The 19,003-nt window shown below is 32.8% G+C and overlaps 1 protein-coding gene across 1 annotated transcript; it reads left to right on the forward strand.

Annotated features, from left to right (window-relative positions):
- The first annotated feature begins 13,475 nt into the window (after window positions 1-13,475).
- On the forward strand, window positions 13,476-18,212 carry LOC126695124 (ras-related protein Rab11D-like). Its single transcript, XM_050391762.1, has 2 exons — window positions 13,476-13,937; window positions 17,574-18,212. Exons 1-2 carry the CDS (start codon window positions 13,717-13,719, stop codon window positions 18,007-18,009), a joined length of 657 nt encoding a protein of 218 aa, XP_050247719.1. The 5' UTR covers window positions 13,476-13,716; the 3' UTR covers window positions 18,010-18,212.
- The last annotated feature ends 791 nt before the right edge of the window (window positions 18,213-19,003 follow it).

Below are 19,003 nucleotides of genomic sequence, written 5' to 3' on the forward strand. Positions count from 1 at the left end.
TACATGTGAGAACTTTTTTCTTTTGTCCCATTTGTCTTAGGGTATGCCATAACTTTTGGGTCATCCTTCCAATTTTATGTCTTTTATGTCCTTTAGAATTAGGTGATCACGAGATATATGGTTGAACAAACAAGAGATATATAAAGGGTATCCTCTTCATGATTGGATCTAGGATCTCTCTAAGTGTGGGTAGGCCTCCCTAAGGCTAAAGGGATAGATAAATAGGTCACTCAATACTAGGTGCGCCATGATTCCAATCGAGGGCCTAAATGGACCTTTGTGGATTGGTGGCAAACCGTTAACGTACTCAAAGCCCATCATAAGCAATGGCATACATTGTGAGTTGGTGGGATGAACTTCGAAAGACTTAGGCCTGAATGGAACCTTCCATCTTCCCACTCATCGCCAACCGAGGTAAAAGAAACAAAATGAACCAAGTGATTTCTGTGTACAAACAAGTATTGAATAAACCTTTATTAAGGTTAAGACATAGGACACATAGGAATTAAACTCATTATCCCCAATAGAGTCGCCACTGTGGACACAGCGGGGAGTCACCACCTAGTTTTTGCAATGTTCTAGGAATCATATATATAGTATCCTCTTGAGGAAGGAACTTTTGATCTTACTACCAAAGATATGGCTTTAGAGTTAAGGTACGGTCATCGAAAGGTGTTAGGCATCCACAACCGCCCAACCCTAAGGTTGGCTTCCTTTCATTGTGTCTTATGTCTTAACCCTATTAAAGGCATACTCAACATTGTATCTATACTCACACACACACTAGCATACATCTAATCACTCAACATGGCATCAATCATCCCTAACCACACATCTATCATGGCAACCTAACATTCATCTAGCATGGCACACCATCGCATCCCAAACCCTAGCATACATCTAATCATGCTTCATCACATCATATCCTAACATACATCTTGCATAGCATCATATCTCCAAGCATAAACCCTAGCTAGCATGACAAAACATGTCAACTCACAAATCCTAGCATTCATCTAGCATCATATCCATCCAAGACAGCAAGCATACATATAACATGAAGACATCAAAGAATCATATTGAAGGTATCAAGAACATGTTATCCAACCAATCATCAAAGCAAAATCATATTCAAATATGCATGCTCATGTGAATGCATGACTTACCTCAATTACATTGCAGCAATTCAGCACCTATGGCATTATGCATGGACATGTGAATGAATGGCATGGTATTAAAATAAAGAAACTTTAAGAGAAAGCCCAAATCTAGCATACCGTAACAAACAAACATGTGAATAGAGAAGCATAAAGCTTAAAAGCATACAAGAAGATTAAAACAAAAGCATATGATGTGAAATAAAATAAGGAACAGAAAACAAAAAACTTGAATTAGGGTTTCTAGGCACGAGTATACATGTGCATACATATGCGTATGCATACTTCGAACCTACGTATGCATGTAAGAAGCATGTGCGTGCAAGAAGCATGTGCATGCAAGCACACCCTAAACCCTAACCCATAAACAGAAACACATAAAAACACTTGAAAACTTAAATCTAGCAACCTAACATGCTTTTGAGACATATAAACACATAAACCTAGACTAAACAAACATATTAAAGTATAAAAACAAGTAAAGAAACAAATAAATAAAAAATAGAATTGGAAGTAGAAAATAAAAGAAAAGGCTTGAAATGAATACCTTAAAGCAAAAGCTCCTAGGCTTGACTTTTTTTCCGTTCCCCTCGGTCAAATCTATCACAAATCAATAAATGTGTGATTAGTCATCTTAAAATTCAAAGATCAAGGCCAACCTGTTCTAGTATATGATGCTAGAACCATTCTAGTATGTGATTAGTTTCCAGAACACTAAAGAAATAGAAATTTTGACCGTCGGAGCAAAAGTTATGGCCTCAAGAAGCGAGCTAACGCACTTTGCATGGTTTCTAGTATATCTCAACCATTTTAACTCCGATTTTGACCCATGAATATTCGTTGGAAAAAGAATTCAATAATCTTTGTAATAACACTGGTCCCAACCTGTTCTAGTGGTCAGATCAAAATTAGGATTTTTGGAGCCCTAAGAGTCAACCTCGGGTCAAACTTGGTCAAAGTTGACGAAAATCACTGAGTAGCTTGGGTTTGATGTAGAAACATGAAAAATGTTGTTTTGGGATGATTTTGATCGACTTTGACTTTTGGCCAACCTAGGGTTGACTGGGGGCATTTTGGTCAATTTGAGCTAAAATGGCATTTTGAGTGCTCCGATGCCCAAATGGGTTATGCCACATTAATCTAGATGTTTGCACGACCCCATGGAAGAAAGTTAATATTTTTAGAATTTTTGGGGCCTGGCACGCAAATCGAAGGCGGACAAAATATGGTATCCACAACGATGTTAAAGCTTTGTCACTTGGGCATGAAGGTATGTGCAAAATTGGGCCTAATTGCGGGCTAATGCACAACATGGCTTTGTTGGATGATAAGCGTGTTTAGTATAGTATAGGGTCTCAAAGGTGGGCCTTAGATTTGTGTAGTCATGAAATTGGCCCGAGGTACCTTGGGCTCTTGCCTTGAAATTTTGGACTTGGGCTACAAAACTATTTCCAAAATTTCTCTTAACAACCACTAAAAATATAGTACTTTATTAATATTTCTTTAATGTTGGACATGCATTACTCCATTTAACTCATCACTTGATCCATACTACTTTGATCTTCACTTTATTGCCAAATAAAAATTGTAGTTCTTTTATTATTTGTACTTTCTTTCTTGGACTTTGGGTTTTATTTCTTTTGTAAACATTGTTGGGGGCTATTTTTGCGCGTAGCTACATGTCATCCGCTAGGGGGTGACTTTGCTAGACCCAGATTTGTTTTGGGGAGTTGAGTTTGGGGAAGTTGAGTTTGGAACTCGACATTGGACTGCATAGACCAACTATTTCCGGTACATTTTTAAGCCTACAAAATAGATAAAGTCCAAAGTATAAGAATCATAATAATGGTTGAAATAAATAAATAATTTGTTTAAATAAATAGTTTTTATTAAATGATGAGTTGAAGATCATTATTATGTATATTAAGTGATGTCCAATATTAGAGAATAATTAATAAGTGGCATATGTCCAGAAATGGGATAAGTCCAAAATAGTCCATATCCAGTTGTGGTTTATGTCCAAATATTATAGGCCCAACGGTGGTTTATATCCAAATGATATATGTCCAACGGTAGTTAATGTCCAAATAATATATGTCCAGTGGTGGTTTATGTCCAAATAATATATGTCCAGCGGTGGTTTATGTTCAAATAATATATGTTCAGCGGTGAGGTGATCAATTTATTAATATATATGTTCATTAGTGAAGCATAAGTAAAACATTAGTGAAGTCATTTTTATTAATTGGTGAGATAATATTAAAACTAATTTGCACTTGATGACATAGAGATAATGAAGCAATATGTACTCAATTTAGAGATAAAGACATAATGACTTATCTTTATATGGTTTGTGGATCCAGCCATATAGCATCAATGAGCTAATAATATTCCAGTAGCATAATAGCATGAGTCCAGTATAGTATAATGAAATAAATATGCTCAATAATGTAATTTCAACGATAAAGAAATATTGACTTATCTTGTATGTTAGTGACTCCAGCCATATAGCATTAGTGAACTAATAAACATTCCAACAGAGATCATGTGACTCCAGCGGTGGAGAGGTAGTATGCTTTGATTTCTTTTATGATGATATCAAGGTTGAAGGGGAGAAATAGGTGCAATTGGAGGGAGCGAGAATATGTCCAGCCGTGTGCAAAGGTTGGTTAATTAAGCTTGTATCCATTACCATGCACTTAAATGAAATTCTCCATGATAATGCTCTTTTAGTTTTTAGTTATTTATGAATAGTATTGTCTTCCATGAGAAGAGCTTTTAGTATTAGAAATGTATGTGATAAGGACTTTAATATGAAATCTTTATGTCTTCTAGGAGAATGACTTTTTGTATCATAAGTTTGTGCCTTCTAAGAAAAGAGCTTTTATAATAATGTTTGATATTTCTTAGGAAGCATGGAAGATGTGTGAAATATGAAGGTGGTGAGAAATATATATGTTTTGTGATATGTATAAGAAATATGTATGGATAGTTTGTGATGAATGTGTTTGTAAAATATATGGAGAATGTATATAGGCACTTTGAGAGAGATGTAATTTGTAAGATGTGTAAGAAATATGTATAGATACTTTGTGAATATGAACAAGTACTTTGTAAGAAATGGGCTTGTGAGATATATGATAGATGTGTGTATGTGTGTGTGTGTGTGTGTGTGTGTGAGAAATGGCTTTGTAGGATGTGAAGAAGTATAATAGATATAGAGGTTAAAGATAGTAAAAATTAGATTTTGGAACTGCTAGAGTGGTATTTTGTGTTATGTCATGGATTGTGTTGCTTTCTAAGAGAAGAGGTTTTGTAAGAGAAATGGAGAAGGAGATGTGTTTAGATGTTTAGAGATATGGATAGCAAGATAAATGTATTTTCTAAATATGGAGAGTGAGAGAATTGTGTTTAGATGAGTTCTAATGTTTGTAAGAGTTGCAATGTTTGTTTATTAAGAGATTTTTGTAAAGGAAATGGAGAAAGAAGTATGGAGATGTGTTCATGGGCAGAAAAATGATAGAGTTTCAGAATAAGAGAATGTGGGAGAGAGTATAAGATGGCTCATAATGTCTTTAGCGTGTATAGCTTGGTCCTCTTTATATAGAGCCAAAGCTGTAACTAGATTAGAATTATTTGAAGAGAAAATTAGCAAATGAGGAAAGGTTTTTAGAAAAATGAGTGATTTCTTTAATTGGTTTTTGGTTTTTAGCCGAAAGAAGAATATTCTAAAATTTAAGGTTATTGTTATAGCTGTACAGCTGTCTATCACAGCTACACAACAATAGCTGACATAATTGGATGATGTCAAGCTACTGAAGAGTATATTCAGCATTTAATTCATAGGTTTGGCTATAAATGATAAGATTTCTTTTATAGGATCCTTCTATTTCTGGTACAACAATTGGAGGCTAAAAATTTGGTTTAAAATGGTAGGATTTCTTTAATGGGATCCTTGCTTCTTTGGGTATGGCAACTAGCTGCTAGGATTAAGCATTAATGGGCTAATGATATCACTTTGGGACACGTTTCAACTGTTGGAGCTGCTGTTGGTACTTTTTGGCTAAGTTTCCTCTTTTGGAAAATTATCTATTTAGTCTGTGATCTATTTTAGTAAGTAATAAACTAATTGGTTGATATTTAATGAAGCTTTAGAGATGTAATTATGGTCTCTCTATGTTGTGACCATATCTTGGAGAGCAGGGAGAACAACTAATGTTGGATGAGATATTAAATAGATTTATTATATTTAGAGATAGTAATAGTAATATAATTTATATGCAATAATATAATTAGATTTTTAAACTTATATTATATGATGAACATTAAATTTTAGGTAAAGAGCAATGAGGAGTTTTATCATTTTAAGTATTTATGTGATATGAGATGCTTACCAGATGTTACCTATTGCACACTAGCCAATCAGAGTTCAAGGAATTGGAGAAGACATGCTAAGCAACATTTTTCTTTTATCAACTTTAAACCCCTAGAGCTTTTCTTAACATACTTCTTGGCCCTTCAAACCACGACTCCCAAAGTTCTCCCAATGAGATTCATGAGCTCGAATCATGAACAGAAAATGAGATGATGTGCCATGAGCTTGAACCATGGGCTTTGATGAGATAATATCATCATGGGTTTTGAACCATGGGCTTTGGTGTCGTTTTGTGTAAATATGGGCTCTTTTGGGTTTTAAAAGAGATTTATCCAAAATCCATGATAATATTAATGTAGTGCAGGTTGCCAATGAAATAAAGTCATTTAACGTGAAAATTTTGTCCTCAACAAACGTAAAGATGCACTGGTAGTTATTGGTCTTCTTTAGGTTGATCTCAAGTTTAGCGCTTGACTCTAAAAAAAAATCAGCTTATAATCACCCTCCAGTGGTTGACACGTGGCAATGTCTTTGGCGCCGTTGCTTGAATAGAATTTCAACACATTCAAACTTTTCAAAATTTTTTGTTTTTTGTTAATTTATTTTTTTAATGTTTTCTCTCTTCCCCTTAGGTAATCATTTACATCTTTACATTTAAAATAAATAAATAAATTCTTAATCACTTTTTGCTTATGCTCATGTCAAATTTAATGGAATGGTTTGCTTATGCATTTGGATTTTTTGCGAATTCAGATCCTCTAGATTTCCTAGGGTACTCTACCAAATAGATTTTCTTAAATTGTAATCATTCTTTAATGATTTAATGGTTTAGATTTTGCCATGTCAGTATTCCACTAAAAATAATCTTAATTGTTTTGTTTGCAACATTATTTTATTATTTTAAGAGTGTTGTTAGTGGAATGCTGACATGACAGAATCTAGACCCTTAAATCATAAAAGAGTGGTTGAGATTTAAAGAAATCTATTAGTAGAGTATCCTAAGAAATCTAGAGAATCTGAATATGTTTTTTGCATATATGAGCTTGTTAGAGCATTCTCATTAATATGTCTAAAAAGTTTTGTAGATTTTAGTATAAGAAGCTACTTTTTCTATTTTACTCAATTATTTAAAAAAAAAAAAACTCACATCAGATTATCTATTATATACTCCATTTTATTTAAATTATCATTTTTATACATTTTTATTATTATTTTCATTTAGTCTCTCTTTATCTCTCTTCTCAAATATCAAAAATCTCATCTCTCACTTTTCTGCCTCTCTCTCTCTTAATACTCTCTCACCTCTTGCCTTTCGCCTCTCACCTCTCCAATGCCGCCGCTGCCATCATTGCTGCTTCGTTGTTACTGTTGCTTATTGGTCGTTGTTGCTGCTTCTTGGTCGGTGTTGCTTCTTGGTTTAATGACGGTATATGGTTTTATGAGTTTGAGATCTATATTTAAGGATTTGTATATGGGTTTGATGATTTCAAGATCTATATTTGATGAATTTTATGATTTGTATGGATTGATGAATTTGCAAAGTATTTGCTGGGATTAAAGTTGAGATAGAGATGAAAGAAAGTAAGGGGGAAGAGAGAGAATCTAGTGGGAGAAGTGAGAGAAAAAAACATATAAAAAATACAAAATACAAAATTATAATAACTGTTTATATTTACATAGTTACTGTAATAAAAATGTAAATCTACAGTGATATAGATGGGCTAATGTGAGTAGTTTTGGGGCTTAAATATATAAATTTCACGTCTTTTTCTATTATACACAAAATGATGCAGATGCTTTTGGATCCTATCATAAACGTCAAGTTTTAACATTAGCTTTATTATTTTTATTTTTATTGATTTCAACAATGATTATTATAATTTTTCTTTTTTTTTTTCTTTTATGACATTTAACACCAGCAAAGCAACTAGTGTAAAAAAAACAAAACAAAATAAAATAAAATAAAAACTAATTTTATTTAATTAGGATGAAACAAACGCCTAATTAAAAAGGATTTTTAGACATGTTCATAGTAGAAGGAAAGGTAGGTGATAATTGTTTTAAAATTAAGGAGAGCCAACAATAATAATGCAACAACAACAAAACCTTAGTCCTAAATTTGGTCGACTATGGATCCTTAATAAAAGGAGCTAGGGTCCCAAGAAAGAGGTAAGAGGTTTTGAACCCAAGATCTCTTGAATATCATGAGGCCTTAGAATCACTAAGCCAACCATTTAGGGTTAGTTGTTATTGTCTCTTTTACTTTTTATTATTTCTTCTAATGTTAGTTGGTTTTTTTTTTTTTTTTTGGGATAACTTCTAATCTTAGTTTTGGTCTTTCTTTCTCTTTTTTTGTTCCCTCAACTTTAATTAACTCACTATTTCTTAGAGGTGCATTAGTCAATCGTTTATGAATGTGATAAACTATCTTAAGTGATTCTCCATTATCCTTTTGTTGATAGGGGCTACCATTTGTCACATAGGTGTTTTCCATTAATGAGTTCACGGTAGAGACGAAATTGACCGCAAGTTGAAAATAACAAAAATCAAATTGACTATGACTGATGTAGGACAAAATCTTTAAATTAATTTATGTAATTTGTTTTTTTTTTTTTTTTTTGGTAATTTTTATGTAATTTTCGTTATTTTAGGTTTAGAGCATTTATATCCTTGTTTTTATGTGTTTTTTTTTTTTTTTTTTTTATGTTTTTTAGGTCAAATTTGTTTCCTATTATGGTTAGAATATATTTTCTTATCTATCAAGTTTTACGGTGCCCTTAAATATGCATCCAAGTCTGTAAACGTTTTTCAGCATTATTGATATTAATAAAAATTCAGACTTTGCCCAGTGGATTCCAGAACCCTTTCTTCTTGGGGATTCAAGGAACCCTCGTGAATTTGAGGTTATTTTCATAAGCAAACGTGTTTTATTTCTTATTTTCTAAAAGTAGACGTGTTCTACTTCTTAACGCTACCATAACCTGCATCAATTGGTATCAAAGTCTTGACTTATCCTAGTATGGTGGCTAACGTATGAGACAGTAGCAATTCCAATGATAGAAAATTTTGCAAGTATTACGTCACATACAGCTAGCACTCACAAATATTTTTACTAGGATGCTGTCGTTGGAGCATGGAAACAAAAGAGATAACTATCGCAGAGACATAACTCATGAGCAACCTATTGGTAAGCAAATTTCATATAGACCTTATAAAAGAATTGCAAGTTTTAATGGTTATTTTTATAAAGAAGATTTTCTTGATTGGTTACTTGAGGATTTATTTGACTATGAGAATATTTGTGATGAGAGAAAAGTTGAACTTGCTCTGTATAAACTTAGAGAGTATGTCTTACGTTGGTGGGAACAAATGCAGTTTGATAGATTCATACGAGGTAAAAACAAAATCAATTCACGGCCAAGGATGAAAAAGATGCTTGCTATCAGATTTTAACCTTTGGATTGTGATGAACTTTTGTCGTATACAAAACAATATTATTATTGGCCAAGAAGTTCATACTTGAATTATTTTAAAGAGCCATATATTCCACCATTAAGAAAAGAGTTACATGTTGAAGAAAATACTTATCTTGAAGAATATATAGAAGTCAAAGGAGAAAATATAAAGATTTTTGAAGAAATTAATGAAGGCTTTGTTATAGAAGAAGATCCTAAAATCAAGATTATTGTGGAGGAAAATAATGAATATCCTATTATAGAGAAAGATCTTGAAGTCGAGATGATAGAGACCATTGAGGAAGAAATTGAAGAGGAAAGTTTCAAGGATCTTAATGAAATCAAATCATATGATTGTCAATCTCAAGATCCTTTTATTTTGGTGGTAAGCGATACATTGAAGTTTATTGATTTTATTGGAGTCAATAGATTTGATTCAATTGTCTGTTCTTATTTGGTAAATCTCCACAATTACATGAAGACCAAGGAAAAAGAAATTCAAGTTGATTTTTTTTATTCTAGTGATAAGTTACAAGTATGGAAAGAAGATTAAGGGGCTCAAGCATTCAAAGTATTTGTTTATCTGGAGTTGAAGATTTTATATTTCAAAGATTAATTTATGTAATTTGTTATTTTTTGTATTTTTATGTAATTTTCGTTATTTTAGGTTAGGGACATTTATTTCCTTATTTTTAGGTGTTTTTAATGCTTTTTAGGTCAAATTTGGTTCCTATTATGGTTAGGTATTAATTAGGACTTATTTTAAAATATATTTTATTGTCTATCAAGTTTTACAGAGCTCTTAAATATGTCTCAAAGTCTGTAAACACTTTTCAGCATTATTGATATTAATAAAAATTCAAACTTTGTCTTGTGAATTTCAAAACTCTTTCTCCTTGTGGATTCAAGGTCCCTTGTGGATTTAAGGAACCCTCGTGAATTTAAGGTTATTTTCAGAAGCAAACATGTTTTGTTTCTTATTTTCTAGAAGTAGACGTGTTCTACTTCTTGATGCTTCCCCATTTTGCATTAGTGACCCTAAAATGTATGAACTAAAATGATATTTTCACCTATTTTCATTTTAGCCACATTCATTTTATGTATATTTTACTTTTTAACAACCCAACATTCAACACTAAATAGCATTAACTGGTCATATAAAAGCATTCCCATCAAGAATTCTAAAATTTTTAGTATTTAACACTTCAAAAATCTACTTTATTTATTATACCATCCCACTTTAAGATACATTAAACATCAAAGCTTCTATATTTTTTACTATGAGAAATGATATATCTACAACATTTTTATAACAAATCCTAAGTGGCAGGTTGTTACTGATTGTTATTATTGGAGCAAAAAAGTAATCTTAGTGTTAGTTTCAAATTTGAACCAATAACAACTAACCACTTATGATTTGTTGTAAAAATATTATAAACGTAACATCTCTCTTTTACTATTTCATTTAAATAATATAAACTCCTCATTAAAATAATAATAAAAAAACTACACACAGACCACCAGCCAATCCCCTCAGCCAACGTGAGAATAAAATACTTTTTTTTTTTTTTTTTTACAATTCAGACATAATTTTATAAATTTTTTATTTTGATATAATGATAATAATAATAGGTCTCTAGGTATATTTGTTTTTTATCAATCTTTTATAACTAATACGGTGTTCACAATTCCAAGGCAATGGCCCATTGGCCGGAAAAAGGTGAAAAACGCAATCATTCGGATTACGATTACTATTTACTATTCGAATTTGAACAACAATTCAAAAAGTCGTCCTCTTATACGCAAAATGAAGCACCTGTAATCATAAACGACCACATATTCAACTTTTGGGGAAGAAAAAAAAAATCTCATTATGGTGAAGCAGATGCACTAATCAAATATTTGCAATTTGTTAATTTGACTCATTTCCATTGGACCAAAGTCAGCATTTCAAATTTTGTCTCAATGTGATTAGATTTGAATGATTTCATAATTAACATAAACGGATTAATTGGTTATTGCACTAACAATGTAAGTTAGGGAGAGGTATTCTACCTTCTGACTAGATTATTTTATCTCTCATGTTTTTTTACCAAGAGTATTTCACTCCTTACTCATATAAAAATAATGATTGAATAATATATTTAAAACAATATTAAAACGATAAGATGAAAATGATTAGTGGTGCAATTTTTCACATTCACCTATTACTTATGTTGGAAAATCTGGTTTTGTATCTCATACAAAACACATAGTAAAAGCAACAAATATGGATCTATTTCATTCATGATTGAAAAAATGCACTATTTAAATTCCATAATTTAAGAACAAGATAGCGTACCTTGGTGCGATGAAATTCAAAACAAAAGATTAGCAGTACTTGGAAACACTTTTAATTTTCACTCCAATTCCACTTTACGCCCAAAAAGTGTGAGTCTCTCAATCAATTTCTAAGGGAGAATAATCGAGTGGCTTCACTCATACATACACACCATTTCACAATGATGTCTCTCTTAAAATAAAATTTTATATGTTTCTCCATTTATAACTAACTGATTATCTAATTGGGCTGGCCTATTAGGCCTTTCCAATTGGGTTTTAGTGTGTGGCTTGGAGTGGGACCAAAAGGGACCAATAAGACACTAGCTCCAATGAGCCTTGGGTTTTTCTATTTACTTTTGACAAGTCCAAAGTTACCATTAATTATATTTAATACCATTATATAAATATAATTGCACTCTATGCCTTATTAATAAATTGTATCCCAAGACTTTATTATATATACAATCCCTTCATAAAATATTCGTAGTAACACAAAGTCATAAATATAAACTGTCATTTTGAAGATTACTACATCTTAATCTTTGAGTACCTGATTTAATCCTTTAAGTTATTCATTATATATTTATGAAATCCAATTTCATAAATATATACTTTAGTAACTCCTTACTAAAGTGGTTAGGTTTAATACTCTGAATAACCAAACTCATTAAACTTATCTCAAGCGAATATTTTATATCTTTGTTAAGAGATTATGAATTCCATCTTGAGAATATATGTTCCATTAACACTAAATGTGGCTGCTCAACATACTGAGATTTTGATCGTGACTTTAAATCTCACTCCTAATATATTAAAGTAACCTACATTTCATGATCAGGTCCATTATCCTCTCAAGATTAAGAGTTCATGTAAATAGAAGTCGTGAGATTTATTATTCATTTGACAGTCATTAGGAGAATAATAAATCTCACAGTGGTCCTGTTCAATATGTCTTAACTCTTAAAACGTATCAATATACCAACTAGAAGTCTCAACTTCCATGATCAAGACAAATCATCTTAGTTGATATGTTATATTCTTCACAGATGAAATGCCCAATTTCATCACCGACTACGAACTATAATTTTGAGTTTACAAAGAACTTGTGATTTATATCTTCTATGACTTTTCACATAAATCACATACTGTACATCTCATGGACTATATGATAATGTCCAAATATTCATGCTACTATTATTTTAGATAATAATAAAACAACTTTATTTAATCATAACATTAAGTCATACATAATGTCATATATAGTATCACACAATAAGATTTAAGGACACACATCCTAACAACTTATACTAATAAAACAACTTTTATTGGATAAGATACTAATCAATTTTTTGATGTAGACAAAGATTGAGGTAACGTTTGAATAGAGCTTCTGTCCGTCTGCGTCTGCTTTTTTTTTTTTTTTTTTTTTGAGAAGTGTGTTTCATCTTTTCCAGTGGGTCTCGTGTATTGTTCACGGGACCCATAAACCTCTTTTTTCAATAAAACTTTCATTAAAAATGGGTCTCACGGTACTATTCACACATTTAAAAATTATTTTGCTACAGTGTTTTCAGTTTTCAGTAAAATAAGCAATATCCAAACAGATACTGAATCTCAAATTTATTAATCAATCATCAAAAACTTTTGAGCAAATTGGAACTCGCAATAATACTTAAGACTTGTATACAAAATATGTATTAAGTTGTGTTCCAACCAATGAGGCACTCCTAGGACGTACATGAAATATCAATTGTGTAAAAATTTCATTTTATTATTTTTGAGCCATTATATATGTATATATATATATTATAAAAAAATAAAAATAAAAATAAAAATAAAAAAATAAAAAAGAAGGTGAACTAAAGAAAAGCATAGTAAAGCATATGGAGGTTACCACACTTAACAAATTTTCCTATTACATGAATAATGATGTGTATCTGGCGCTTTTTTCTTTTAATTTTTATTTTTATACATGATGAAATTTCTCTTAATCTAAGTGTATATGCGTGTGAAAATTTTTTCTAGAAACTTAACCTTCCATACTTTTTCATATATTCCACAAACACTTATATTTATATTTATGAAGTAACAATAACATGAAAAGGGCAGGGTAGTATATCCGATGATTTTTTTTTTTTTTTTAAACACTTTCACGCTTTCCACAACACATACACTGTACTGTACACACCACCGTTCCATCACCGAAAGAGGAAAAGAAAAAGAAGAGTAAAACTCCCATATATATAGATATAGATATATTTGGAATTGGGTAGCTGATGAGAGGAGGGGTCTGTTGTTCCATTTTTGTACAATTGAGGAAATCAAACGAAATACCCATAAATAAATAAATAAATAATAAAAATAGTAATATATTAGCAGCAAGCTGAAGTAGTAGCAGTAATTTGGAATGGCGGGTTACAGAGGTGACGATGACTACGACTACCTGTTTAAGGTTGTGTTGATCGGAGACTCCGGAGTTGGGAAGTCGAATCTGCTGTCGAGGTTCACCAAGAACGAGTTCAACCTCGAGTCTAAGTCCACCATTGGCGTTGAGTTCGCCACTCGCACCTTGAATGTCGATACCAAGGTTATCAAGGCTCAGATTTGGGACACTGCTGGCCAAGAAAGGTAATTCAAGTCTTCTTCTTTTGCTTTTGCGCATTCACATTCCAAAATAGAAAATAAATAAATAAATAAATAAAAAGCTAGTTTTGATTCCACTGCTTTTCATTCCTTTGCTTATAAATAATTCAACTAATGCTCTTTTAATTTAATTATTATACATACATTGATTATATACAGATCTGGGTTCATTTTACCTGAACAGAACCATATTTGTGAGTTAATAATGAATTCTATGTCTACTACTACATTTTGTCAGAGCATCTATTTCCAGATCTAGACTTCAAGAATCAGAAGACTAGTTTTCCTTTAAATTACTAGACTAGCAATTATTGTGCGCGATCTATTACTCTTTATATAAAAATAATAATAATAAAAACACCCCATTTCCCAGATTTCTCGAGAATAAAAAATCAAAATTTTCGAGATATATCATTGGTTAAATTCCATCTCACTGAACCCATATATTATCTCCATCCGGCTATATGCTAACAGGCACCAAATCTAAACGATGCCCATAAAACATCCAATGCCTCACACACACAAATTCTTAATAATACCCCCCCCCCCCCCCCCCCTCTTTTTTTTCTTTTTTCTTTTTTTAAGTGTTATCGGTTTGCAAATGGAATCAACTGATGAGATCACATCAATATCAAGTGTACAAAAGTCTTTGAGAGAACCTTATAAAAATTCAAGCCTAGTCGTCAAAAGAATTGATGACATCAGCTCCTGTAACCTGTTTAAGTTTTTGTTATAAAAGTGGAACTCAGACAGTATATTGTAGTATGATAAGCAGTGATACAATTGTATAGAATATTTTCTGGTGGGATCAATATAGAAGACTGATGGAATGTGTGTGCGTTTGTGTGAGAGAGAAAGTGGCAATCATTGTGTTGAAGGGATGGATTAATGAATTTGCACTACATTAAGTGAAATCTAGTAAAACCCAACTGCAAACAAGTGAATTTTTGAGGTCTAGAGAGCCAATAAGTGGGGGAAAGGATGGTTATAGTTGAATTGGTGTGAGGTGCTTGAAGCCTGAAGGGAGAGATTGAGATGGACTTTGCAACTGTGCATCAAGGGATAGCAGCATAGATATTCCAGAATGGTTGAATGTAGGTAGTTAGTTGGGATGGGCGGTTTTTATTGAAGAAAAACTTTAATTAGGAGCAGACATGAGGGCACTATCATTTTGGCAAATTCAGCATAAGTTTATTAGGCTTTGTGAGGAAAGCATCTTCCCTGTATTCAATTCTAATATATTTAAGGAACTGTATGTTTTTTTTTTTTTTTTTAACAACCGAGGGCATTTGGTAGGTTCCTTTGAATTTGCATCATGATCATGTTTTGCATATAGGCTGTAGGATGAATGCTAGGTCTCATCTCAACTGAAAATATGAAAGCGAAACAATTAAATGGCATATGAGGTTTCTTTTAATTTGTATTGTGCCATCATATTTTTGCATATAGGCTGTCGGGTGAATGCTAGCTCTCATCTCAATTGAAAATTTCAAAGTGAAACAATTAAATGGAATAATTCAATGACACCTCAGAAACTTATTTTAGAACATCAGTTGCAATGTAGTCTTTAGTTTTCCTCTTTTGTCCTGATTATGGTTGAGGGTTGATGGGTTGATATCGGATTCCAAGGTAAAACCTTAGTAAAGTTATTAAGTTGTTGATGTTTAAAGCTTACTTCGGTATTTGATGAAAAATTTCAAAAGGATCTGTAGTCTGTCTAAATGTTGCACAGTGGGATTAGAGTTCTACATCATAATCAGCTTGTGTTATTATTTTTATTCTTCTATTTTAATTTTTAATTCATTATTATTATCATGTTTGTGTGTGTGTGTGTGTGTGTCTATTTCTATATTTACTGGTGGAAAAAATTGGGGGTGGGGGGGAGGCTTAGCTTAAGTTAGATAAGAATCCAAATGTTTTGGCCCATTGTTTTTTGTTGGTATGTAACACGTATCCAGTGGGTCTTGAACCCATGACCCCACTCTCCACCTTATACTTACAAGGGCAGTAGATGCCATTTGGGTTAGAGTTCATTGGCTATATGTTCTGGCCCTTTATTGATGAATAAGCTATAAACCAACTTTGGATATGTTTTCTGCAATGGCGTACTGATGATTGATTGGTGTACTGGTAAATTAAAGACAACTAAAAATCATGGATATTTGGTTTGAGATGCTTGAATCTCAAATAAATGGGCTGAATTCACGTGCATGCGTGTAAGTACATATATGGTTTGTAAAGGACTGATGGTAGTTATATCTGTCCTGACATTGCTAAGCCACCATTTCAAGTACCCTCTCTATATTTATATATGGGAATAAGAGTTACTTGGACATACACAGTCCAATGGATTGAGCGGCTAGGTGGCAACATGGGATATGATTCTACAAGGTTATGTAGTGCTCACAATGGGAAAGACTAATAATGGTTGGCAGTCAAGGTTTTTTTATTTTTATTTATTTATTTTATTTAATGTCAGAGGGCTTAGGGAAGGAAAGAATAAGAATGAGAACATTTACAAAACTGCAAGAGCAGCCTGGTTATCAGGAATGTGTTTCACATATACCAACATAGAGCCATACAATATGGTCACTAGCTAAAGAAGACCAATGCTTTGCTATTGAGCTGGTCAATATGAATTTGGAATTCTCTTTTTTCTTTTTTTTTCTTTTTTTTTGGATAAATGAGAATTCCAAATTCATATTGACTGACTCCATAGCACAGCACTGGTCTTCTTTAGCAAGTGCGGGGCATGATAACTGATAAAATCATTATAAAATCAAAATCTCCTGCTGAGACCAAATGCCTTTAGGCTTGCTGAAATGGTGGAGCTGGAGGATGTCGGATTGAACTGTTGGGAACTAGGGATAAAATTTTGTTGATTGATTTGTGGCTCTTTACCTTATACCCAGTTTGGTATTGTATGGTCTTAAACATAGTTTTGTTAGTGTTGTGGGGGGTTCACATTGCCTTAGTTGCTCAAGATTGATACTGGAGTTACTGCCTGCGAAATCCCACAGGGGGGCAGCAGTGCTAGGTTAAAAAAAACTTGGGCCTTAAGATCTTATCTCAAGTCACCACCAGAAGTGAGAGAGTTAATGCCTGCATGTTTTCTTCAGAGCTAGATTGGCAAATATCAATTAGAGAAAGTTTAAGACTGCATGGAAATATCCCTTTTTCCACAGTGTCTGAATTATCGTTTCTTCTGCAGCAGCATTTAACAAATCCTGTATCTTTTTTACTGTATTTTTTGCCTGAGTAAGCTGATCTAACATACTGCATACAGAAAGTTCTAGAAAATGCTGCCAGCTTTACTTGCTTTTAAGTAATCCCTATATGTGCTCTTTACTGTTTCTGATCAGATCATTAACTGCAATTTGTGTTGATGTTGACTCCAGTCTTAATAATAATTTCTTTTCTATGTTCTAACCAACCCTTTAGTGAACTGATGCTTTGTTGCTTTATTCTCTTTATCAAACATAACTAGCACTTCAAAAACTATTATATTAAGCCTGCCAAACTTTGATTATTGTTGGTAATGTGTAAATTCTGTTTTTTTACTTCATACTCAAGCCCTCACAGCATAGATATATTTCCATTTGCCTTTTTTGAGTTTTGTAGGTACCGTGCCATCACCAGTGCTTACTATCGTGGAGCAGTAGGTGCACTCCTTGTGTATGACATCACTCGTCATGCAACATTTGAGAATGTCGACAGATGGCTGAAAGAATTGAGGGGCCACACTGATTCCAACATTGTTGTGATGCTTGTTGCTAACAAATCTGATCTTCGCCACCTAGTAGCTGTCTCAACTGAAGAGGGGAAGTCCTATGCTGAGAAGGAGTCACTTTACTTCATGGAAACTTCAGCACTGGAAGCAGTAAATGTGGAAAACGCTTTCGCTGAAGTACTGACTCAAATCTACCACACTGTTAGCAAGAAGCAAATGGAAGGAGGAGAAAATGGGGCTGCATCATCCGTTCCTGCCAAAGGAGAGAATATAAATATCAAAGACAATCAGTCTGCTTTGAAAAAACTTGGTTGCTGCTCAAGTTAGAACTAGGGAATAGAATTTTATTGGCTGGATTTGGTTTTGTTGTACGGTGTATTATTTTCAGAGGGATGCATACTAGAAACAATTTGCTAAACCAAAAAGGGGAATTCGCTCAGGGTATTAAACTTAATTGGTTAAACCACAACACATGAGATGAGATGTATGAACAGAATTGGCGCATAAATGCCTTGGCTTTCCTGTTCCAATTTTTTTCCCTTTAATCTGTTTCAATGATGTTTTATTTGAGAAAATTTCGGGCCAGAATTTTCCAAGAATACCAGTCTTGTTAGACTCTTTTTACCAATGTTATGAATACCGTTTCGGAGCCCGTTTCGGTTTGACTACTGGAATGAAATATTTTAGTACCGACTTATTTCGGCATACCGTTTTGAAGTGTTTCAGTTTGTCTATTTTATATATATATACGTACACTTTTTTATATAAAAATATCTCAAATAAAGTAAACAGATGATTTTCCCTATAAAATAAAAGTAAGTAGATTATTCTAATTGTTATTAAAATATAATTAGTAATGGTCTTTTTGTAAATAAAAGAAACAAGTTGGGCAATTAGAAGGAACTTCCAAGAAGTTTCCTTCCACTAACTTTTCCCATTTCCCAACCCACTCACATGGCCTACACTATTTACTTGTCTCACCTGACCACTCTTTCTTCTTCTCATTTCCAAAGTTCCCACTTCCCACGTCTCTTCAATCTTCAGTGGCTTAGGTGCTCTCCAGTCTCTTTTCTCCTCTTTTTCCTCTTCTTCTTCTTTTGTATTTTCTTTCTCACACTGGCTTTGCTTCATGCCTTCATCTCGTTCTCTTTTTTCTTTGCTTTTTTTCTTTTCTTTTTCATCTCCTCTATAGAAGATCCAGCGGCAGTGATTTTTCTTTTTATTTTTTAAGAGGGAAAGAAGCCTAAAATGCATGCCGGCTGAATCTTTGATTTCGGCCGGAATTTACCGAAATCAATCGAAACGCCCGAAACACACCGAA

The sequence above is a fragment of the Quercus robur genome, chromosome 8 (genome assembly GCF_932294415.1).
Source record: "Quercus robur chromosome 8, dhQueRobu3.1, whole genome shotgun sequence".
NCBI lineage: Eukaryota > Viridiplantae > Streptophyta > Magnoliopsida > Fagales > Fagaceae > Quercus > Quercus robur.

Bases quoted from the DNA above. Each gene is read 5' to 3' on its own strand.
- LOC126695124 (XM_050391762.1), top strand. From the start codon at position 13,717: ATGGCGGGTTACAGAGGTGACGATGACTACGACTACCTGTTTAAGGTT. The intron at 13,938-17,573 runs GTAATTCAAGTC...TGAGTTTTGTAG, and splicing joins GACACTGCTGGCCAAGAAAG to GTACCGTGCCATCACCAGTG.